Source organism: Mytilus californianus, unplaced genomic scaffold (genome assembly GCF_021869535.1).
Source record: "Mytilus californianus isolate M0D057914Y unplaced genomic scaffold, xbMytCali1.0.p SCAF_2, whole genome shotgun sequence".
Classification (NCBI taxonomy): domain Eukaryota; kingdom Metazoa; phylum Mollusca; class Bivalvia; order Mytilida; family Mytilidae; genus Mytilus; species Mytilus californianus.
The window spans coordinates 17,767,818-17,793,724 of NW_026262668.1; the positions used below are offsets into that span (position 1 = coordinate 17,767,818).

Genomic DNA, 25,907 nt, shown 5'->3' on the forward strand with positions numbered 1-25,907 from the left:
GCATTTTAATAAAAGGAGTTCTATGGTATATATAAAAATAAGGAGATGTGGTATGATTTCCAATGAGACAACTATCCACCAAAGTTCAAATAAAGTGGATGTAAGCAATTATAGGCAACCGTACGGCCTTCAACAATGAGAAAAAACCATACCATATGGTCGGCTATAAAAGGTCCCGACATGAAAAATATGAAACAATTCAATTGAGAAAACTAACGGCCTAATTTATAACAAAACAATTAACGAAAAACAAATATGACAGATATGAACCAACGACAACCACTGAACTACAGGCTCCTGACTTGGGACAGGCCCATAAAGAATGTGGCAGGGTTACACATGTTTGTGAGCGCTAAATCATCCCCCTAACCTGGGACAGTGGTGTAATTGTACAACATAAGAACAAACTAAAAAAATCAGTTGGGTAGGCTTAACTCATCAGATGGAAATGCATCTAAAAAAAACACAGAGTGACTGTGGACGGGTTCTTATACATCCCCACAACAAAAAAGACAGATCTGAGAGTACTCACAGTTACTGACAGCTAGTTCAATGCCAATAACAACTAATAAAAAAAATCATGTATCTAAGACTATATGTCTATTGGACAGCAACAGAATGACTAAATAAACAAAAGACACATATGTTTTGTTTTGAGTCCTTTCTGTGTCTGTACTGACATCAAGATTCCTTCTTTCAGGTCTTTTTTGTGTTTACTCAGTGGTATACATAAAATTCCTTTTGAAACTAGAGGCTCCATGGTGCCCATGGCAAGTGATACATCATAGTATAATTCACAAATTGAAATCTTTGAAAGAGCAATTACTCCTATATTGAGCCAATGATGGTTTCAGTCACATTGGGTTTTTGTAGATCATGTATTGCTGATAAATAAAAGATTTTCTGTACCCATTATGGCTTTCAAAATATTAGACAATAACTTGCATTTTTAATGAAATCCAAGTTGAGCTAGATTAATATTGAATACCATATTCAACAAGGATAAACTTTAATCCAAGTTGAGTTTTAAATTTAGGAGTCTATTTTTAACAAGAATAAATCTGAATCCAAGTTGAATATTACAACCATATTTTTTCAATAGGGTCCAGTTGTAAAATGTATAGTCTATTTCAAAGTTGTAAATTAAATAGTCCATTTCATAAGCTTTTTTTTTTTTGCAACAAGGATAAAAATAAATCCAAGTTGTAGTTATAATAATTTTTCGATAGAGTCAAAGTTGAAAAATTATAGTCTATTTCGAAGTTGTAAATTAAATAGTACATTTCACAAAATAAGTTTTACAACAAGGATAAATATAAATCTAAGTTGTAGTTATATTTCATTAACGTCAAAGTTGAACGTCTATAGTCTATTTCAAATTTGTAATATATATAGTCTATTTCACAAAGTAAGGATAGATTCATAATCCAAATTGTGTTTTAATCAATTTCAACAAGGATAAAAAGTCATCTAAGTTGAATAATTCTTAAAAAAAAAAAGCACAAGATTAACAAGGATAAAATTTAATCCAAGTTGATTAGTAAATTGAAACTCTTGATTCCATTTAGCAGTCAAAAGTAAGATGTATAATTTTAGAAATAGACAACCTAGTATGTCTACGGGATCAATGTCTTTAGGTAGGGGAAGGGGAAGGGGACCTGGAATAAACCCACCTAGTAGTTTAGCCATTTCCAACCATGCCATATCATCTGGGAATATGGAGGCCCATTTTTCAGGGGAACCTAGAAACTCTCATGATTATTTTAATGCAAGGTTGAATATCCCTGAATTCAATCATGGGGAGACAATAAATAAGTATCCAAATATATGGCCTACTTCAATTAATAAAGGAGAGAGGGAGATAACTCATTTGACTGATGAAAATCCTCGTACCATGGATCATACTATCAACTTACCTGCTATAAGTAAAGAAATTGAGAATAACTCTAACCCGTTCCTTGTTCCAACTCAAGTCGAAGTGATAGCGCTTTAATTTCAAGATCAACCAATTCTGATAGTGATGAGCTCACACAATTAAGAAGACAATTAGATGCCTTAAAGAATGAAAATTTTGAATTAAAGAGAACAGCCCAACAAAACAGCCTCCCGATACCAAGTTCATGTCAAACAAACCCTAATCAAAATCGGTTGAACACAATTACCCAGTCAACAGAGCAGTTAGGGCCAATTGTATATGCTGGTACCCATAGTTATGTAAACCAAGATATTGCAAGTAGCAAAATTTCACAGAATCCATTTATTAACAATAACATGAACCGGTATACTCAGAATCAATTTTTGAGCAACACATATCCTAACAATACAGTTCAAAGAGGTGACTACTCACAAAATCCAATTCCAAATAGCAACTTTATGCAGAGTAAAGACCCAAACAGTAATTTTCTACAATATCCAGTTCAAAACAGAGATTCCCAACAGTATCAACCAATCACAGAGCCAAACTTGATAGCAATACAGCAGCCCAGTGGACCACAGTATATCAACACATCAGAAGTTACAACAGTAGATGAAAATGGACGCAGAACAAGAGTGCCATTCTATAACGGGTAGGATCCATGGAATGCATATGTGATGCAATTTGAATTGATTGCAGAAATGAATAATTGGAGTCCATCAACCAAAGCCATAGAACTGGTTACAGCTCTCAAAGATGAAGCAATGGTCTATGCCTCATTTCTTACACCAGAGACAAAAAGAACATATTCAGAACTTTGTAGTCATGTCCAACAGATTCGGAGACCATGGGTACCCTGAAATATACAGACAAGAGCTTCATACTCTGAGAAAGTATGATTGAGAAACAATTCCGGAGTATGCTTCAAGGGTCGAGATGTTAGTCAGGAAGTCTTTCCCCACAATTGACACAGCAACACAGTACACTTAGTGTGGAGTATATGCTTAGAGGATTGCCGGACCAGAGTATTGATATTGAGCTACTGACAAAAAGGATTACCAGCATAACAGAGGCAATACACCAAGTTACCCTGTATGAAACATATAAGAGAGGTACAAGAGATAGAAACATCCGTCAGCTTGGTAAAACAGATGACATTTAAAGAAATGATTGCGGGTCCGAAGATATAGAGGTCAGAAAAGTAGGAGGGAAAAGATTTGTTACAGAGGAATGATTGACTCAGTTTGAAAGAGGAATTGCGGAGACACTAGAGACAACCATTAAGAGAGAAATGGCAAAGTACTATACACAACAGGAGTATGACAGTAGTCAATGGCAAAATAAGCAAGTGTATAAAGACCATACGACCAAGATGAAGAATTCCAGATGCTTTAACTGTAATGAGGAAGGCCATTACATAAGAGATTGTACAAAAGAAAAGAGAAGCCCTATCATAAGAAAACAGAAGTGGCTTTATAAGGAATAATGAAAGGAGTCAACCCCAAACTGAAGTCTTTAAACTGCTAAGGGTTGAGACTATCGGCCGAGTGTCAGCCCCTAAACATGGTAAAGAAAAAGTTAAAGAGAATAATTTGAAATATGAAGAGAAACCTTGCCAAATGAAAGAGCATTTGATTGAACCGAAAAAATCAATGAATACCGCTTATATAAAGAGATCATTTAAAGAAGATAGCCTAGATATACGGGACCTAGATTTAAACCTAGAGATGTTGTTTGACGAGTCTAAGGAGATACAACAGAACACACCAGAGAACAAACAAAAGGAGGTAATGGGTAGTGCAGAACCGATCAACAGGATAGAAGGAAAAATTATCATTGCTCGGGTGACAGCAGCTAGCATTACAGTTCCAGTGGTCATTAACAAGATTGTGACTAATGCAGTTATTGACACTGGAGCAGAGGTGACGGTTCTTAGTGAAAAGCTGTATAAACAGATTCCTGAGGGTCAACGGCCAAAATTAAGGAGAGCAACAAGGAATTTGGTGGTTGCTGATGCTGGAAAGAACCTAACAACAAGAGGAATTACAGAGGTAGACTTTGATCTAGGAAGTGAAACCTTCAAATGGCCAGTGTATGTAGCACCTATTGGTGACAATATGCTATTAGGTTGTGACCTGATAGAGGACATGGACATCACAATTAATTCCAAGAGAGGCCTACAGATAAATGGTCAGTGGATTGATTGTGAGACTAAGAGGCAAACTAATGGAGTAACCAGAGTCGGAGAAAAGGACACCAATTCTGGGCTTATCATTGACAAAGAAGCGGAAAGAAGTGAGTTCCTGTCAACCAGAGATTCAATGGTAGAGCCGGTAAGGGCAGATGACAGAAAACCCATGGTAGCAAGTACGCAGGACATGCATGTATATATAGGAAATATTACAAGTGCAAGTTATAAGGGTACACAGACGGACAAGGTCGATGTCCAGATGTTGCCTGAACTGTTGCAACAAATTACAGAAGAAAATGTAAATGTTACAAAAGAAAATGTAAATGTTACAAAAGAAAATGTAAATGTTACAGAAGAAAACGTTAATGTAACAGAAGAGAACGTTAATATTACAGAAGAAAATGTAAATGTTACTGAAGAAACCATTAATGTTACAGAAGAAAACGTTAAAATTATAGAAGAAAATGTAAATGTTACAGAAGAAAACGTTAATGTTACAGAAGAAATTGTTAATGTTACAGAAGAAATCGTTAATATTACAGAAGAAAATGTAAATAATACAGAAGAAAATATAAATGTTACAGAAGAAACTGTAAATGTTACAGAAGAAAATATAAATGTTAATGAAGAAAATGTTAATGTTACAGAAGAAAATGTTAATGTTACAGAAGAAATTGTGAATGTTCCAGTAACAGAAGAAAATGAAAATGTTCCAGTTACGGAAGAAATTGTAAATGTTTCAGTTAAAAAAGAGGATGGAAACATGTTCTGTCAGGAGGAAAAAATAAGTCAACTGAAAGAAAGTTTCCGTAAAACAGATTTAGACCAAACTAAGAAAGAACTTGAGAATGAAAAACAGGTAGCTCAAGACACACAAAAAGATTGGAGGAAAAGGAAGAAAAGAGCAGAAGAAGACACAGAAAGAGAAAAGAACAGAAGAGGACACATAAAGAGAAAAGAACAGAAGACACAGAAAGAAAGAAAAAAAGAGACAGACCAATAATACAGTGAAGTTGTTGGACAAAGAAGACATTTAAAATTTTAAAAAACATTTTATTATACTGGTAGACACAAAACTACAAATGTGTTGACATTATTTATATGTATATTGTTTTATATATCATTGGTACACTTTTACTATTATACGTGTCAAGAATCGTGATATCAGGTTATTCATGATCTAGTCAACATTGCCAAAAAAAAAAAAATTTTATAAAACAAATTTTGAAATTTTCTTAATTTTAATATTCTACTGAGACAGCAGGTGCTTGTTTAGATTTTGTTTGATTGTATCTAATGATTTAATATTTCGCAATTATTTAATTTTCGAGACGAAATTCTATTTGGACGGAGGGCAGTATTGTGAACGTTAAATAACGCGGTTTTACCTGTGTGTTTACGTAACATCGTTCCTGGCAAAATTGACAGTTGCTGATTTAGCGTTACGAAATTCCGCCAACATGTAGCATTCGAATAACATCTTTGTTTTCTAGCTTGTTATTAATCCTACATTTCTTTAGTTACTTGTATTCATATGCTTTATATTGATAAATTGGGGTCGATACGTATGAAATCTTGATTGCTTTCTTTATAATCCAATATTTACGTATGTATTGACAGTGATTTATATGATTAACCTTGACCGGTAGCGACCTATTTTCTTACACGCAAGGATAAAGCGTGCCAAGTACTATAATAAAATGCTCCGCTGGGCGCAGCTTGATACGACCGCAGAGGTCGAACCCTGAACAGTTGGGGCAAGTATGGACACAACATTCAAGCTTGATACAGCACAGAATTTGGATTGTATTTAAATATTTGACACAGCATAGGTTTCTGACACAGAATGAATGTGGTCTAAGAACTTAAAAATTTTTAATTTACATCTTCAAACCATATCATTATTATTTGCTTTTATATATAAATCAGAAATAACCAATTTAAATTAGAAAATTTTAAAGAAAAAAAAGGAAAAAAAAATCCCCCCCCCCCCAAATTTTTTTGAACCCCCTTATGATTCATCACCCCCAAACTCGATCCCAGCCTTCCCTTTGTGGTATGGTACCTTACAGTACAATTTCAGAGAGATCCATACACTTGAACACAAGTTATTGTCTGGAAACTAGAAAAATGCTTGATTTTTGGCCCCTTTTTGGCCCAAAATTTCTAAATGTTTAGGGCAATTACCCCAAAACTCAAACCCAGCTTTCCCTTTGTGATATGGAACCTTGTAGTACAATTTCATAAAGATCCATACACTTACACACAAGTTATTGTCCTGAAACTAGAAAAATGCTTGTTTTTTTGCCACTTTTTGGCCCCTAATTCCTAAAATTTTGAGGCAATTAACCCCAAAATCAATCCCAGACTTCCCTTTGTGGTCTGGTACCTTGCAGTACAATTTCAGAGAGATCCATACACTTGAACACAAGTTATTGTCTGGAAACTAGAAAAATGCTTATTTTTGGCCCCTTATTCCTAAATGTTTTGGGCAATTACCCCCAAACTCAATTCCAGCTTTCCCTTTGTCATATGGAACCTTGTAGTACAATTTCATAAAGATCCATACACTTACACACAAGTTATTGTCATGAAATTAGAAAACTGCTTGTTTTTTGCCCCTTTTTTGGCCCCTAATTCCTAAAATTTGGAGGCAATTACCCCCAAAATCAATCTCAGCATTCCCTTTGTGATATGGAACCTTGTGGTACAAATGTCAGAGAGATCCATACACTAACACACAAGTTATGTCTGGAAGTTACAAAAATGCTTATTTTTGGCCCCTAATTCCTTAACTGTTGGTACCATAACCCCCAAAATCAATCCCAACCTTCCTTTTGTGGTATTGAACCTTATGGTAAAATTTCATAGAGATCCATTCACTTAAACTAAAGTTAGAGTGCGAAAACCAATTTGTCTTCAGACGACGACGACGCCGACGCCAACGTCATACCAATATACTACTGCAAAATTTTTTTGCGGTCGTATAAAAAGGGGATTTCGGACCGGCAAAACGAATTTGAACTCATCTTTACAGAAACTTAATAGGTAAATACTTCACGCACGAAAATCACAGAAAACCGTTAAACATATAGTACTTTCATTCTTTGTAGTAATTTATAGTTATAATAATAATTTCTATTTCTTGAAATAGTAGTTTAGTTGTTATTTTATTTAGAAAACCCGGCAAAGGTATTTCAACTATTGAATAGAATAAATATCTAGAGACTAAAAGTATTGTAAGAAAGATTGAGAACAATCTTTACAAGTGGTAACAAAGAAGATCTTTGTTCAGGAACTAAAGATGCTAAGTGATTGCAAATTCAAACTGGCTATTGAAGTTTTTGAAATAAAAAAAAAAGTCATTTAATGGTAATAAATCTTATAACTAGTGTGGTAATTTGACCATGTTGACTTTCTCACAGATATTATTTTGCTGATCATTTTTGCTTTCACTCTCCAAAAATGGATAAAAGTCATCATTCAGGGGAAATAACTCCTATAAAGAATCAATTGACAATTTCTGACACAGTAACTGATTTGTAGATCTTATTGTGCTGAACATTTTTGATATATACTGTTGCTCCCGATCTATTTTTGTTTTAGCAAAAAATTCATAAAATGGTAAAAATGGTCCTTCAGGGCAATGACTCCTAAAAGAAGTCAGTTGGTAATTTGTAGTTCTGATTGTGCCTAACATCTTTGCTCATTTCAATTTCTCTCTGTCTATAACAGTTTCTGCAAAAAATGAAAAAAAAGATAACAATCATCTTTCAAAGACAACTATAAGCACTCAATTGACAATTTTGGCCAAGTATGACTTATTTGTAGAACTTATTTTGCTGAACACTATTGCTTTTAAAATTTCTCTTTATCTATAATAGTTCCTGAAAAAAGCAAAAAATTGTTATAATTAGTCTTACAAGGACAATAATTATGAGTTATTGATGATTCATCCATTGTTGAACATTTTCTACTATCCAACTATTCTCTCTATCATCTATAGTTTTGTATAAATTAAAATGTAAAAAGGGTAAAAATCATCATTTAAAGGCAATAATTCCTATAAAGTGTCAATTGAAGATTTCCAACAAGTTGACTAATTTATAGATCTTATTGTTCTGGTCATTTATACAGAATAAAAATTCTCTCTATCTGTTATTTTTTTTCAAGATAATTACTAAAAACTGTGAAATTTGCACAATTTGATATTTCAGGGGCAATAACTCCAAATTTGGTCATCTGGTTTTTCAAAAAATTCCACTGGAGATAAACCTTGACCTGCTGATCAAAAATATACTGCCAGATTTCTTTAGAATTTGAGATATAAAAATTTACATTTCAGGGCAATAACTCTAAATTGGGTTGTACAATTTTCTGGCAATTCTGCAGGAGACAGAACTTGACCCGCTGATAATTTTAATAACTGCTTTAGTTTTTGAGCACTACATTTTCCCCTATGTTCTATTTTTAGCCATCGGGGTCTGGTTTCTGATATATGGACAAGAATAAAAACACAAATGTTATACTAGATACTCTAAGGATCTTTCAGCCCAAGTTTGGTTGAAATTGGTTCAGAGAAGATCTTTGAAAAAGTTTACACCGAACGACAGATGCAAAGGGATGGCAAAAGCTCTTAAGGTGCAGATTTGACTCTTGATAAACAATTTTGTAAAAGTACTCCATGTTACATATTCATTAAATATTATCAAACATAAATTTGCAGACATTATTTATTAAAGAGTAATAATATAAAGACCAGACCTCTGTATAATAAATATTGTAATGGATCTCATTCCCATTAATTGTTCTTGAATCACTTACTCATATCAGTGACTCACAAATAATTACAATAGGTACATGTTACATAAACAAATATCATTTTAACTGGTTTATTTGTTTGTTTTAGTTTTTAATATAACTCAAACACAATGATCTCCATAACAGACAATTAAGGCCAAATGATTAGGTCGTTCAGTATCTATTTTCCTTTCGTCCCTCAATAATTCCTAGTCACATCCTCTCGTGTTTTTCCTGTATTTTTAGGCATTTTCTTTCCTGATCCGTCATCCAGTTCCTTGGACTTGTAATAATGAGGTGCAACTTCTAATAACCAGCTGTTTTCTATTTCTATTACCTAAAATTAATTATATCACATGTTAAATAAATCACTGATGATTATGTTTCATTCATAATTCACTGACAATTTTATTGTGTATAACCAGTTTATCTTAAGCAATTTGTCAAATAACAAAATATCCACAATAACCAGGTCTAATCTGGAAAGGCTTGTGGTGTGTGTGTGTGTGTGTGTTCTTAACTGAAATGCTATAAATAGACATTAATTTTATTGGTAAACTTCCTTTATTCAGGGATGATTTTGCTTTTAAATAATATTTACTGAAAAAATCATTACAACTTATTTGAAAACACCTCAACACCCTTTCAAACGTCTCTTTTTCTACCAGATTTTAGTAGATTCTGCAACTTTTGAAAAACATTTAAGAATAAGAAAAGGAATATAACTGAAATCAGGTTTAGATAACTGATAAAAATCAACCCTGTTTAATCAAAGTTCCTATACCAGTGAATGCTAATTGGTTTTGATTTATTTGTTTGTAAACATGTATTTTTGAAACAAAACAAGAGTTGATATACTATAATGTCTTGCCGGCTGCAACATTTGAAATATTATACAACTGATGAACTCTGAAACTAGGTTCAAGGACAAATTAAACCGGTCAAATACACATGTACATCTTATAATAAATTCACATACAAAACATAGTTGCTCTCAAATATGTTGAATTTCAAAGGTAATGATCTAGGCCAAAAACATTAAACCTGTCTAATAACATCAATGTGAATGAAGTTGAAGCTTAACATTTCTAGCTAGCTATAAAACTAGGTTTAACCCGCCACTTTCTTCTGAAAATACCTGTCCCAAGTCAGGAATATGACAGTTGTTTTCCCCTTGTTCCGTTGGTTGATAACGTTTGATTTTGTCAGTTTTTATGGACTTCCCCTTTTTGAATTTACCTTGGAGTTCTGTATTTTTGTTAAATTTTTTTTTCACAGACCTATACTTCTTAAAATAATACATACATCAAATGCTTTGTTACTTAGGAAAAAGATATAATAACAAATAATACCGAAATTCAAGTTAAATTCAAAAAAGGGAAGCCCAGAAAAACTGACAAAATAAAAGGCTCGACTAAATCAACCAACAGAAAGACTGGAAAACAGCTGTCATATTTCTGACTTGGTACAGACATTTTCCGAAGAAAATGGTGGAATAAACCTGGTTTTATAGTTAGCTAAAACCAACAATTTATGTGACAGCTAGCTAGTTGTATATAGTTTTGCTTTATTGACAAAATTGTTTGAGAAATCCTAGATTAGTCCCAACCCTTAAAAATAAATTTAAACACTAGTATGTCAAAATAAGTTCATGGCCATATGAGTCGGAGTATATATAATATTTATGACATATGTCAGATGGACATATCCTCATAACAAATAATCAATAACTATAAACCTGTCTGAGTTTCAGAGAAATAGGCTGAATGGTGACCTCTAGATGCCAACTTTTCTGTCATTTGGTCTCATAGGCAATCATACCACATCGTCTTGTTTTAGCTGGACTACTGCACACATTTATTCATAAATTTATCGTAAAGTGCTTAAATATTCATATCTATGTTTATTTGCTTCAGTGTCTTTTAAGCACCTGACCTTGGTGACTCCTGCATTTGGATAACTATAATATTTGTTCAAATGCATCAGCTATGAAGAGGAGTTTACTCATAAAAGCTTATTTCATAATGGATATGATGCTGCTTCTTGTGCATGGTCAACTAACATTGAACATTATGGTTTATGGTTTATATGGTTATATTATTAGTTTTAGGTTTCTTAGTTGTTACATTTTTTTTGTATACCTTTATCATAAATTGTATTTTTTATTTATTAATTTTTGAAAACATAATCACCTGTCTCATGAATTCTTTAGTGGTGAAAACAAGTTCATGATAGATAAGCCATCTTGGTCGATCTTCAAACAAACTACTGTTAGGGTGTACCATAACTGTTTGCTGATGTTTTACAGTTCTGTAATTACCTCCCTTTGATAATCTAGCTGTGTGGTAGAAAAATCCTGCTGTGATGGCCTGAAAAAAAGCAATAAATCACATTTTCAAAATTAGATTCTGAAGCAAATAATGTATACACAAGAAGAACACAATAGATACTCAAGAAGAACACAATAGATACACAAGAAGAACACAATAGATGATCAAGAAGAACACAATAGATACACAAGAAGAACACAATAGATACACAAGAAGAATAGATAGATGAACAAGAAGAACACAATAGATACACAAGAAAAACACTGTAGATACACAAGATGAACAAATAGATATACAAGAAAAACACAATAGATGAACAAGAAGCACACAATAGATGAACAAGAAGAACACAATAGATACACAAGAAGAACACAATAGATACACACGAAAAACACTATAGGTACACAAGATGAACAAATAGATACAGGAGAAAAACACAATAGCCACACAAGAAGAACACAACAGATACACATGTCATTGAATTAGATAACTTTCAACTTATTTGTTACCAGATACACATCCCATATCAAAACTCCGTTAAATTGATGCTTAATATGTTGCCTCTTTTTGCTTGCATTTATAGGACAAAGTAATGATGTTCATATCAGGACTGTTCCATTTAAAAACATACATGGTACCCAGCCCAGGGGAGGCACTTTGAATTTTACTCTTTCACTGTACAATAAAATGCTCCCCTGGGGCGCAGCTTGATACAACCTCAGAGGTCGAAACCCTGAACAGTTGGGGCAAGTATGGACACAACATTCAAGCTTGATACAGCACTGAATTTGGATTGTAATTAAATATTTGACACAGCATAGGTTTCTGACACAGAATGAATGTGGTCTAAGAACTTAAAAAATTTTAATTTACCTATTCAAACCATATCATTATTATTTGCTTTTATATATAAATCAGAAATAACCAATTTAAAATGGAAAATTTTAAAGAAAAAAAAAGGAAAAAAAAATCCCCCCCAAATTTTTTGAACCCCCTTATGATTCATCACCCCTAAACTCAATCCCAGCCTTCCCTTTGTGGTATGGTACCTTGCAGTACAATTTAAGAGAGATCCATGCACTTGAACACAAGTTATTGTCTGGAAACTAGAAAAATGCTTGTTTTTTGGACCCTTTTTGGCCCCAAATTCCAAAACGTTTAGGGCAATTACCCCCAAACTCAAACCCAGCTTTCCCTTTGTGATATGGAACCTTGCAGTACAATTTCATAAAGATCCATACACTTACACACAAGTTATTGTCCTGAAACTAGAAAAATGCTTGTTTTTTTGCCCCTTAATGGCCCCTAATTCCTAAAATTTTGAGGGAACTACCCCCAAAATCAATCCTAGCCTTCCCTTTGTGGTATGGTACCTTGCAGTACAATTTCAGAGAGATCCATACACTTGAATACAAGTTATTGTCTGGAAACTAGAAAAATGCTTATTTTTGGCCCCTTTTTGGCCCCTTATTCCTAAACGTTTTGGGCAATTACCCCCAAACTCAATTCCAGCTTTTCCTTTGTGATATGGAACCTTGTAGTACAATTTCATAAAGATCCATACACTTACACACAAGTTATTGTCATGAAACTAGAAAAATGCTTGTTTTTTGCCCCTTTTTTGGCCCCTAATTCCTAAAATTTGGAGGCAATTACCCCCAATATCAATCCTAGCATTCCTTTTGTGATATGGAACCTTGTGGTACAATGTCAGAGAGATCCATACACTTACACACAAGTTATTGTCATGAAACTAGAAAAACGCTTGTTTTTTGTCCCTTTTTGGCCCCTAATTCCTAAAATTTGGAGGCACCTACCCCCAAAATCAATCCCAGCATTCCCTTTGTGATATGGAACCTTGTGGTACAATGTCAGAGAGATCAATACACTAACACACAAGTTATGTCTGGAAGTTACAAAAATGCTTATTTTTGGCCCCTAATTCCTTAACTGTTGATAACATAACCCCCAAAATCAATCCCCACCTTTCTGTTGTGGTATTGAACCTTATGGTAAAATTTCATAGAGATCCATTCACTTAAACTAAAGTTAGAGTGCGAAAACCAATGTGTCTTCGGACGACGGAGACGACGACGCCAACGTCATACCAATATACGACCACAAAATTTTTTGCGGTCGTATAAAAACACCACTCATAGATGAGACTTTGAAGTATCCTCCCTAGGTCCCGTGCACTTTTTTTCTGTTAAAGTCTTGAGGGTATTTTAGCCTGCAGTAAGATTTAATTAATTCTTTTGCATATTATTAAACAATAAAAATCTTTTGTTGTGTCAGTAACAAAAAATAAACTTCTAAAATAAAATTCTACAAAAGTGCAATACTTAATTCTAACTTACAATATAAAAATAAGGAGATGATGTATGATTGCCAATGAAACAACTATCCACCAGAGTACAAATGAAGTGGATGTAAGCAATTATAGGCCACTGTAAGGCCTTCAACAATGAGAAAAATACATACTGTATAGTCAGATATAAAAGGCCTCATCATGAAAAATATGAAACAATTCAACGAGAAAATAAACAGCCTCATTTATAATATGCAATTTACAAAATAATAAAAATGACAGACATGAACCAACAACAAACACTGAACCACAAAGGCTTCTGATTTGGGACAGGCACATACAGAATGTGGCGGGGTTAATATTTTTTTAGGGAAAAAAATTGCATTGGAAATGGCTGCACAGGGGAAGCACTTTTGTTTCATTGTTTGTGAAAACATCAATGGTTCATGAAGTTTTTAATTTGTGTTTAAAGAGTAACAGATTTGAATTCATTGGAAATAATGTATACTGTATAGTACTAAATTTTTTAGTTTGAAGCAAGCATGAATCATCAAAAATTCAAAAATTGATACCCCTGAACAAAAATATCTTTACAGTTATACCTATACATAAACTTAGACTGTTGGTTTTCCTGTTTGAATTGTTTTACACTAGTCATTTTGAGGCCCTTTATAGCTTGCTGTTCGGTGTGAGCCAAAGCTCCGTGTTGAAGGCTGTACTTTGACCTATAATTGTTAACTTTTTATAAATTGTGACTTGGATGGAGAGTTGTCTCATTGGCACTCATACCACATCTTCTTATTTATATCATCATAGATACCAGGGTTAAAATTTTGTATGCCAGACCAGGGCCTAATCTAGGAATTTGAAGAGGGAGAAGTGACTTCTCCTTCCATGAGAGAGAAGGGAGAAGTGGTCAACTTCTTGGAGAAGTGAGATTCCATTACCGTTCGGTTGCATCGTGTTTTCAAGCTTATCACTAAGGAAATTGTTTTATATTCAATAAAAGATGTACTTGCAGTTTTTTCAGATGTTATTGTACACAATGTATATATAGAAAGTTCTTAATAAAAAGGTTTAGACAATATATAGTTGTTATTTATTTATTGATACCATAATGTGTTCTAAATAAAATTTGTTGATTTGGGACATGAGGGAGTAGCATAGTAATATTATCAAGATTATGATGCATTAAATTCATGTGCATCTGCCTCAATTTATTTTTAAAACTCCAGAAAAATATGATGAATTTCACATGACTGGGAATTTAATTTATATCACCACTTGTCATTGTTTTGTAAAACATTATTGAATGTCCAGGACACTTATGTTAGTTGTAGTAAATTGAGATTATCGTTAAAGATTGTAAGTTTATAAATGAAAATATCTTTCAATCTCAAGTTAATTATCCGATAAAGGGCTAATTTATATCATTTTTTAAAAATATCATCCATATCAACGAAGTGGTCATGAGAAAAAATCCACTGCTGATCACAATCTGGTCGAGTGTCGTACGTTTGCAATCACATTATCCATCAGCTGTCTTTCTACCTTTTATATTTCAATTTTTATTCAATGAATATAATAAATCTACCATTAATTCCCACCCTTTACCTACTGAATAGTAAAATTGATCGACTCGTGTAGGTAATAAAAATAAAACAAATCAGCTGAGTGATTACACAACATCCTCAGATGAAAATCATCGTAAAACGATAACTTAAACAGACAGTCAGTTTTCCGTTTGAACAGTTTTGAAAGTTATATCCGAGGATGTTCAAAGTCGCTGTTGTATTTATTTAATTTGATTGTTTACAGTATTAGTCCTGGGTCGTTTCAGAAATCTCGATTTTCCTTGTCAGCCGCCATTTTTTTTTATCTGTGAGACTTGTCAATCACAAGTTGTCTCCCTTTTACCGATTTTGATAGCGATTTGACTTCGCTATGAAGTCAGTCGGCCGGCGAGATTTAGCGATTTTCAAAATTCTTTGGCGACTTAAATCGTCATTTCGCCGGCAAGATTATGGCCTGCCAGACGTGCGTTTTGTCTACAAAAGACTCATCAGTGACACTCGAATCAAAAAAGTTAAAAAGGCCAAATAAAGTACGAAGTTGATCAGCATTGAGGACCCGAAATTCAGAAAGGTTTTGTCAAATAAAGCTAAGGTAATATATTCCTGGAGTATAAAGTGTTCTCCACTATCAAGTTTGTTTATCATAAAAAAAAAATTTATTTACATTTCAAGAAATATTATAATGATCCTTTTAAATGATACACAGGCAAATTTTGCTCACATGCATTGCACATGAATCACTCATGATATTCACTTGAAATTCACCTCAAATGAGTTTTTACATGAAACTCAAGTGAATAGAGATTCACATGAATCTCACATGAATTTTTTAATGTGAACTTTACAAACAAACAAAAATTGGTATTTTTCATGACTTTAATTAAATTTGAAAATTTAGATGTTATTTGACCAACTTTATTTTGAAAATTCATGTGAAAAAAAATTGTGTGATTTTTACATGAAATTCTTTTGTGTGAGTTTCAGGTATAAGCTCTTTTGAGGTAAAAATTCAAGTGAGATATTTTTGATAAATTACTTAGTTTTACTGCTATGAATGAAAATGCAGGATTTACTATATTGATTTATAATTCAATGTACAGATGAATTTGTATTGAAAACTCACCACTCTTTTCTCTCTCTCTTTCTCTCTATCTTATATATGTATATTTAGAAAAAAAAAAAATGCTTCCTAAGAAAGATGAATATTGATTAGATAATATTGATAGATTTATATATTATATATTGCTAATATATTTGTGTATATTATGCTGTTAATTGGAAGTTATAAATAATAATATATTCAAGTGAGATTCAGTGAATATGAATTGACCTGAAATTTATGTGAGTGAAATTTTACTGTGTAAATTTCTCTAATCAAATGCAAAGTATGTGTATTTTTTACCTTTCTAAGTGCGGTTGTGTCACCAGGTTTTGAAGTCACTTCAATCTCAACTCTTTCTAACAATCCTTCTAACTGGTCTCTAACATCTCTTGCTCGTTTCATTGACCGATGTTGAATAAAGTTTTCAAAACACCACTGAGTGGAGTAATCAGTTTCCTCCCATTGTTCATAAATATTTAATAAAGTCAGATGATCTCCCCCTGGTCGGAAGAAATTCTGCCTGGCAGTATCAGCATGAACCACTTTATCTTTAGGACGGTAAAATATTGAATTATTAACAGATAACATTGCTGTAATGGATAAAATTTCTTTTGCACACTGATATCTGAAATTAAAAATGTGAAAACAGTGAGAAAAAAATAAACATCCTATATTAATACATATGAAAAAATAAAAATTTCTAAATTTCAAAAAATTTGCTGCACACTATTTCCAAAATGCAAGATTGCAACTAGAATATAAGTTTAGCACCTTGCAGAATATTATTGGACTCTACATCATTTTCTTCATGCAATACAATGTTATCTAATAAGTAAACAGTCAGAAGCTGGAGACTTGAGTACCGAGACATAAAGTTTTCTTCTAAATCTTAAAACAAGAGTGCACACGCTGAAATGTCTCACCTGTTTTACTGACCATTGATTTTATGTTGAAAGTCTTAAAGATAAAGGTTTTACTACAAGTATCACATAAACTTAACATTTTTATAGATCTATGACAATGAGGTCATGGTCAGATAAAAACTGTCACACAGACATGTACACCTTACAATTATTCCATACACCAAATACAGTTGACCCATTGCTTATGGTAATTGAAAAACAGACCAGAACACAAAAACTTAACCTTAACCAATGAACCATGAAAATGAGGTCAAGGTCAGATGATACTGGCTAGACAGACATGTACACCTTACAATCATTCCATACACCAATTATAGTTGACCTATTAATATTAGTATTTGAAAAAAAAACCAAAACACAAAAACTTAACAATGACCAATGAACCATGAAAATGAGGTCAAGGTCAGATGACACAGGCTAGACAGACATGTATACCTTACAATCATTCCATAAACCAAATATAGTTGACCTATTGCTTATAGTACTTGAAAAACAGACCAAAACACAGAAACTTAAACATTGACCAATGAACCATGAAAATGAGGTCAAGTTCAGATGACACCAGCTAGACAGACATGAACACCTTACAATCACTCCATACACCAAATATAGTTGACCTGTTGCTTACAGTACTTGAAAAACAGACCAAAACACAAAAAATTAACAAATGACCAATGAACCATGAAAATGAGGTCAAGGTCAGATGAAACCTGCCAGTCTGACATGTACCCCTTACAATCATTCCATACACCACATTTAGTTGACCTGCTGCTTGTAGTGTCTGAGAAACGGACCTAATCACCTAACTTTAACCTTGATCACTGATCCATGAATTGAGGTCGAGGTTAGGTTAACCCTGTCTGACTGACATGTAGATGTTACAAGGAACCCATATATCAAATATAGTTATCCTATTGCTCATAATAAGTGAGAAATTCACACGACAAAAAACTGTAATTTGTTTTCAAGCAGTTGCTAAACCATGAAAATGAGGTCAAGGACAATAGGCATATGACAGACGGAAACTTCGTAACATAAGGTATCTGCATACAAGGTATGAAGCAACCAGGTCTTCTACCTTCTAAAATATAAAGCTTTATACAAATAGTTTACGCCCCTGCCACCGCCGCTGCCGGATAGTAACACCTATGTCTCGTATACTGCGACTTTCGTCGCAGGCTTGACAAAAATTACTTATCTAATGTATTTTAAAAATAAATTTCTAGTTCTAAGTATTTTCATTACGGAAAATTTTTTCACGTAAATGCATACAGAATTAACAGAAACTTAAATTGCTTAGAAATCTTAAAAATATACCAATTTGAAATGATAAAATTTCATTAACAAACAAATTTGTGAATCTGGGTCAAAACTCTACTTTGACATATATTCAAAAACGTTTACATCTAAGGAAAATGTGTACTAAGTTCCAAGTTCATTTGTATATGATTTCTTGGTAAGCTACCTTCAAACCTTTAAACCTAAAAATTGTACTGATTTCATACTATCACTTTTTCCTGTTCAGTACACTACAATATCCGAGTCAAATCCCTTATTTGTAAATAATTTTCTTGTCATAAGGAACATGTGAACTAAATTGCAAATTGATGACACCATGATAAACTATCTTAAACCTAATATGGAACAGACAATAAGTCAGAAAGACAGAGACACAAAAACATAATGAACCTTTCTATCTTTGGTGGAGGATAAAAAATAAAAACTGCTTCGCTGAGCGCAGCTGGATACGCCCGCAGAGGTCCAACCCTGAACAGTTGGGGCAAAAATGGACACAATATTCAAGCTTGATACAGGTCTGAATTTGGATTGTATTAAATATTTGACATATTATAGGTTTCTGAATAAATGTAGTCAAAGAACTTGAAATTGGTTATATGAATTGAATTTATATTCAAGTAAAGATTTTTTGCTGTTGTGCAATACACTGTGCTGTTGCGCAATACTTAGTAAATCTGTTGTCAGACTATAAACAATTAAAGTTCAATTAATTCTCAATGTCATATTAGAAATTTATGAAAATGTAAAGGGAGCTTACATCAATAGATATAAACAATTCACCAAAGTTTCATGATAACTGCTGAAAGCATTTTTGACTTTTTGTCTGAAAACTGGAAAATCCCCCTTTTTTTATGAATAAAACCCTGTAACTCTGAAAAGTAAAATCTAAAATATATAAAAATCGAAAGGGAGCTCATTTCTATAGATATAAACAATTCACCACAATTTCTTGCAAGTTGGTGAAAGCATTCTTGAGTTATTGTCCGAAAACTGGAAAATCCCCCTTTTTTTAATGAATAAAACCCCATAACTCGGAAACGTAAAATCTAAAACTCATAAAAAACGAAAGGGAGCTCACGTCAATAGATATAAACAATTCACCAAAGTTTTATGCAAATTGGTTAAAGCGTTTTTGAGTTAATGTCCGACATGTTGACGATGGACGGACAGACAGACGGACAGACGGACGGACGGACAGACGGACAGACAAACAAAGGTATACCATAATACGTCCCGTAAACGGGCGTATAAAAACAATCCTCAAGTGCATTCAAACTCACTGTTCTGAGGCCAGTATCATCTTAGACATCATAGGATCTACAGGAAATTCTGCCATTCTCCTACCAAGTTTAGTCAACTCTCCACGATTATTCAAGGCTCCTAGAGCATACAGTTGTTCTAATGCCAGAACTAATGTCTCATGTGGTGGAGGATCCATAAAATCAAAATGAATCAGGTCATTTATACCCAAACTTTTGAGCAGTAAGACAACATTGCCTAAGTTTGTTCTCTGAATCTCTGGTATTGTATTATCTTCAAGTTCATTTTTGTATGCCCATGCAGTATACAGTCTGAAACATTTCCCTGCTGACACACGCCCAGCTCTTCCTGCTCTCTGATTGGCTGATGCCTAAAATTAAAACAGCTTTAATTACATATTTCGTCATATAGACAAAAAAGACTTTCCGTCTTTCATTTCAATAATGACACAAGATTCAAATAAAAAATCTCTATTTGATAGCAGAGGATTATAATAGCAAGCAACCTTAATCTGAATTAAATTGAGTCGACTGTATTGACTTGTTGAATTGTAATGAAAATAAGATAAGTAAACTCTACAAGTCAGGAGCCTGTAATTCAGTGGTTGTCGTTTGTTGCTGTGTAACATATTTGTTTTTCGTTCATTATTTTGTACATAAATTAGGCCGTTAGTTTTCTTGATTGAATTGTTTTACATTTGTCATTTCAGGGCCTTTTATAGCTGACTATGCGGCATGGGCTTTGCTCATTGTCGAAGGCCATACGGTGACCTATGGTTGTTAATTTCGGTGTGATTTGGTCTCTTGTTGAGAGTTGTCTCATTGGCAATCATACCACATCTTCTTACTTTTATATCTACAACACCATTAGTGGCTAGGCAATCATACAAAGCATGCAAAAAATATGTTGTCACTCTCATGTAATAGTGACAACATAAACAAATGTTTTTGTTTTTTTATTATGCCTTATAAACCTCATGCTTAGCATACAAAAATAATCATTGTTTTTCAAGTATGATTCAAATTTCAAACAAAGGGAGACCTGATAAGGTTCAAAGACACAAAGTATCAATATAATAGTACTCCCAGCTCTAAAAGTTTGTTCAGAGCCTAATTTCAACTAATAAATAATAATAAACAAAAAATGTTTCTCCAGTACTGTTCTTCATTTATCTGTGTTGCTTCTCCTCATTTTGAGACAGATATCATTAAATGGAAAGCTTGACCAATTATGATCATGTGTTTTATAGATGAATTTTTCATTTCCATTTTATGAATAGACTGTCCCAGTTGACCTGGGGTCATTCATGGGGAAAACACATCATAGAATTTCGTGACATGAAGCTATTTGCTTTATGACATAAACTTTTTTTCTGTTAAAAAGCATGAATTTAAAGATTAGTTATTGTTTTAACTTGATCTGCTAGAGTAAAAGAGTTGAATTGAATACTTAAAAAAAACCTGAACATAACCAAATGATTATGTGACTATCCAAAGACAGAACCCTTGTTCTTTTGTTTTTAGTCAATCAATAGAATTAGGTGATTTATTTGCAGACTTTTGAATTGTTTCAAAACATCAGGACTGTCATTTAGAGCATACTCTATTATTTGGACCAACTCTTCATGGTAGGCTCTAGATTTATTCGTACTGCCTTGTGTTACTGGGATTCTATCTGACATTAACCACATATCTATTTATCTTAATTATGAGTATTCTGGAAGTTATGGTTTGACTGTAACTTATCTTTGATATAGGTGTAACAACTAATGATTCATAATGACTATTCTGGAAGTTATGGTTTGACTGTAACTTACCTTTGATATTGGTGTAACAACTAATGATTCATTATGACTATTCTTGGGAGTTATGGTTTGACTGTAACTTATCTTTGATATAGGTGTAACAACTAATGATTCATTATGACTATTCTGGGACATATGGTTTGACTATAGATTACCTTTGATATAGGTGTAACAACTAATGATTCATTATGACTATTCTGGGAGGTATGGTTTGACTGTAACTTACCTTTGATATAGGTGCAACAACTAATGATTCATTATGACTATTCTGGAAGTTATGGTTTGACTGTAACTTACCTTTGATATAGGTGTAACAACTAATGATTCATTATGACTATTCTGGGAGTTATGGTTTGACTGTAACTTATCTTTGATATAGGTGTAACAACTAATGATTCATTATGACTATTCTGGGACATATGGTTTGACTGTAGATTACCTTTGATATAGGTGTAACAACTAATGATTCATTATGACTATTCTGGGAGGTATGGTTTGACTGTAACTTACCTTTGATATAAGTGTAACAACTAATGATTCATTATGACTATTCTGGCAGTTATGGTTTGACTGTAAGTTACCTTTGATATAGGTGTAACAACTAATGATTCATTATGACTATTCTGGGAGGTATGGTTTGACTGTAAGTTACCTTTGATATAGGTGTAACAACTAATGATTCATTATGACTATTCTGGAAGTTATGGTTTGACTGTAACTTACCTTTGATATAGGTGTGACAACTAACGATTCCATCCCTGTCCTAGCATTGTAACTGTTTTGTTTACAAAATCCTGGATCAATGACATATTTGATTCCATCAATGGTCAAAGAGGTCTCTGCTATATTAGTGGCTAAGATGACCTAAAAAAACAAAAAACAGCATATTTCTTGTTTGCTTGTTTGTTTTAGACAGGAATAAAAGCCCTGTTCATTGATAATTTTCTATGTTTTCTATGTATTGTGTGCGATTTTTTCCCATGTACATTTACTCCATATCCTTTCATTTTCTATTTAGAAAAAAACATTGTTTTGTTCATTCATACTGCAACTTTATGGCACAGAAAAATAAGATTTCTACTGAAGATGCAGCTATATTAACACACAAAAAGGGTGCTGGCTTTAACTTACAGCTGATAAATATAAAGTTGTAAAAAATCCATCTTTCCGATTTGATCACCTTAAAACTGTTCAAAGGGTAATAACTCAACTTGACAAATAGACAAGAGTAGACATTTATACCTCACATTTGTGGCTTCCATGAAATGTAAGTATTTGTGGGTAGGAATTAAATACACAAAATGTAACTATTTTCATGCTTTAATGACTTCCATGAAATCTATATGGGCTATTTATAGTTATTGACACAACAGTTGCTGCTGATATAATAAACATATTTCAAGCAGTACCTTTCTGGCTCCTGGTGGTGTTGGTTCAAAGATCTTTGCCTGCATATCTGATGGAAGGTTGGCATATATAGGTAAAATAATAAGCTCTTTAATCTTACTGCCAAGTTTTCTTGTCCTCTCCTATAAAATAAACATAAAGCACATTCATAAACTGATTTATGGGTTTAAAATTGTTCAGTTAAATGTAGCAATTAGTGTGATCCTTATCAGCCACAAATACTATTCAAGTGCAATCACATAACCTGTTTCTCATTTGTCAAATTCTATAATTTGAAATATTTTACTGAGATTCTGCATATAAACTACATAATTTTAACTGAAGGCTCTACTAAAGTAGGCATTTTTGACCTTCGATGGTTTGGTGGTGTTTTTTTTTTTTATTTTTGGAGGTATCCAATCTTTAAGGTATTAGCATACATACTGAAAATTTATTAAAAAAAAAAGCCCTTTCCACTTTTTGTTCACAGTATACCATGTATTGGGAAATTTCAGTGTGTGTCTAATTTTTGCTAATTTTACCGTGAAATTAACCCTACATGAACATTTCGCTGTTAATTAAAGTGCATTGTACAAGGGTATGAAAAGTGAATAATAAACACAGCAAAGATTTAAATGTCCAATCTGTCCCAATCTGCAAACAAAACCTGGCGCAAAACAACCCAATGAATGGTATTAAATCTCTGTGACATCAGACTATAAATTTTCATAAATGTGCAGTTCTGTTTCAATGTTCTGTCCTTATGTTCAAGAATTTACCTACTGGCTCATTATTTTTCAACCATCTGTTAGATCTTCAAACAACCATGGATTTCAATATTTTACCAATTTTCATCTTTAGAAACAACATTTATATCTTGCTTAAAGTGACAGATTTAATGATATCTATCCTATACAGTGGACAGATACCCTAATATTTCACCAATTGGTTCCAATTCCTTCTGACAGCAAAGCAAACTAGCATATCTTCAGCGGATTAAAAACAAATAATAGCCCCTCCCATTTTACCTGTAACATTTCACTCCATGTTTCTATCTCCTTCTGACAGCCAAGCAGATTGAATACAATTGATAGCCCCTCCAATTATTTACCTGTAACATTTCATTGGATGTTTCTATTTCTTCCTGACCAGTCATGAACACCAGAATATCTCCAGTAGGTTGAGTGACATGTATTTGTAGAACTGATACAACAGCAGCATCCAAGTAGTCAGCCTCCGGGGCTTTGGTATAGTATATATCTACAGGATACCTTCTACCAGGGATACGGAATATAGGAGCATCATCAAAAAACTGTAACAAAATTATTAAAATAAAATAATAAACTTAACACAGAGATATGTGTCGCCTTTTTGTTATTTTGATATTAAAATGCAAATGTTGAAATTAAATTAGCAATACTTTAACATGTAAGTTATGCAAAATATTCAGTCAATGAACTATTACTGAAGGTACAAGGCCAAACAATCTCCATGGAAATGAGATGTGCCAATGCTAGTACAACTGCATACCAAATATCACTGACCTACCACTAGTGGTTCCCCATAAACAGACCTAATCATAAACTAATACATTGTTGACACCGCTGCTGCCACCACCACCCCAAGCAGCATACCTATGTCTCCCTTTTTTTCCGTCAAGGGGAGACAAAATTAAGTAAACAATAAGTGGCATAATTTAAACCATATAATCTTCCAAAATCAGAAAATTAATAATGGACTGGTTATGTTATTAGTATTAGTGCCAAAAATATCTTCAACCCCTATAACACTTAAAAGAGTTTGTGTATGTTATAACCGTCTGCGTATATGTAATTTTGTATCTGAACTTTTGTTTACACTAGGTTTTATAAATTTAATCAATGTTTTAAACTGACATAACAATTTCATACTTCAGAAAACTTCTCTGCATCCAAGGTAGCACTAGAAATTAGAAGTTTAAGGTCTGGTCTGAATCTGGCTATATCTTTAACTAATCCAAACAATACATCTGTATGTAACGTTCTTTCATGAGCTTCATCAATTATCATTACACTGAAGAAAAAAAATAATTCAATTAAAATCTAATTTCAAATTATTGTAATGGCAGAACTTTTGGATTCATTTCCTGTCAGGAAAAACATAATGTATATACAATAAAACACGGTTTTGACAGTTTTCTTGAATATTCTGATCCAAATTGCCAATTTATTCTAATTTTCCTAAAATGAATATGATTTTCTTTAAATCATGGTTTTCTACTAGATCAAAACATCTAGCACGACTGACTCTCATTACTTCAATCTAATATTTTTACCAGTCTGTAACTAATATAACCTGCCATTTGCATGTGATTTCTTCAATAATAAACAATATAATTAGATGTCACGCTTATAAATCTCCTGAAGCATACATAAAACCTATAAATGTCTGTTGTTTACTTTTAATGTCAGAAGCTTATCTATGACATCTTACTGTTGAAGTACCAAAGACAAGAACAATGTCTCACTGAATTTTTGATTTAAGAGATTTTTACATGGAATAGTTTGTTTATATGGCATAAGACCCAAAGCTCATTTCCTTAGTTCAACTATAAATCTCTAGATAAACTCAATTTGTGACTTTTTAAACCTACTTTAACATAGGCTAAGCTTATAATACAATTATCTCCTAAATAGTTGTGAACATAAAAAATGAAAGTATTTAACTGTTGATAAATGTCTATAAAGTTTGGGCTATTTATGAAAACTAACATGAAATTCTGTACTTAAACAGTCAGATAAGATAAAATAGATAAGACCACAAGCTTTTAACTTCTAAAAGAGTCTTGAAAACCTAGTAAAATGAAAAATATTTAGGAATATAAAGCTTCTATTTGTTCCTTTGGAAAAGCGTTGACTGAAGCACATTTTGTATGACACGTGGAACCCAATAAAATTACAAAAAGAAGCAATTCTTATTATTACATTTTTATGCTACAACCATAAAATTACGAGCTATAGCAAATTTTTCATTCCT

The 25,907-nt window shown here is 32.9% G+C and overlaps 1 protein-coding gene across 1 annotated transcript in view; it reads right to left on the reverse strand.

Annotated features, from left to right (window-relative positions):
- Positions 1-8,821: 8,821 nt before the first annotated feature.
- The window catches only part of LOC127729373 (pre-mRNA-splicing factor ATP-dependent RNA helicase DHX16-like), a 31,732-nt gene continuing 14,646 nt past the window's right edge, over positions 8,822-25,907 (reverse strand). The window contains exons 10-17 of the mRNA XM_052237191.1: positions 24,803-24,944; positions 24,004-24,204; positions 22,916-23,035; positions 22,230-22,370; positions 19,723-20,072; positions 16,521-16,845; positions 11,099-11,275; positions 8,822-9,243 (exon numbers count right to left, since the gene is read on the reverse strand). Coding sequence (XP_052093151.1) covers positions 9,106-9,243; positions 11,099-11,275; positions 16,521-16,845; positions 19,723-20,072; positions 22,230-22,370; positions 22,916-23,035; positions 24,004-24,204; positions 24,803-24,944 — 1,594 coding nt within the window. The 3' untranslated portion in view covers positions 8,822-9,105. The remainder of the gene's footprint in view (positions 9,244-11,098; positions 11,276-16,520; positions 16,846-19,722; positions 20,073-22,229; positions 22,371-22,915; positions 23,036-24,003; positions 24,205-24,802; positions 24,945-25,907) is intronic.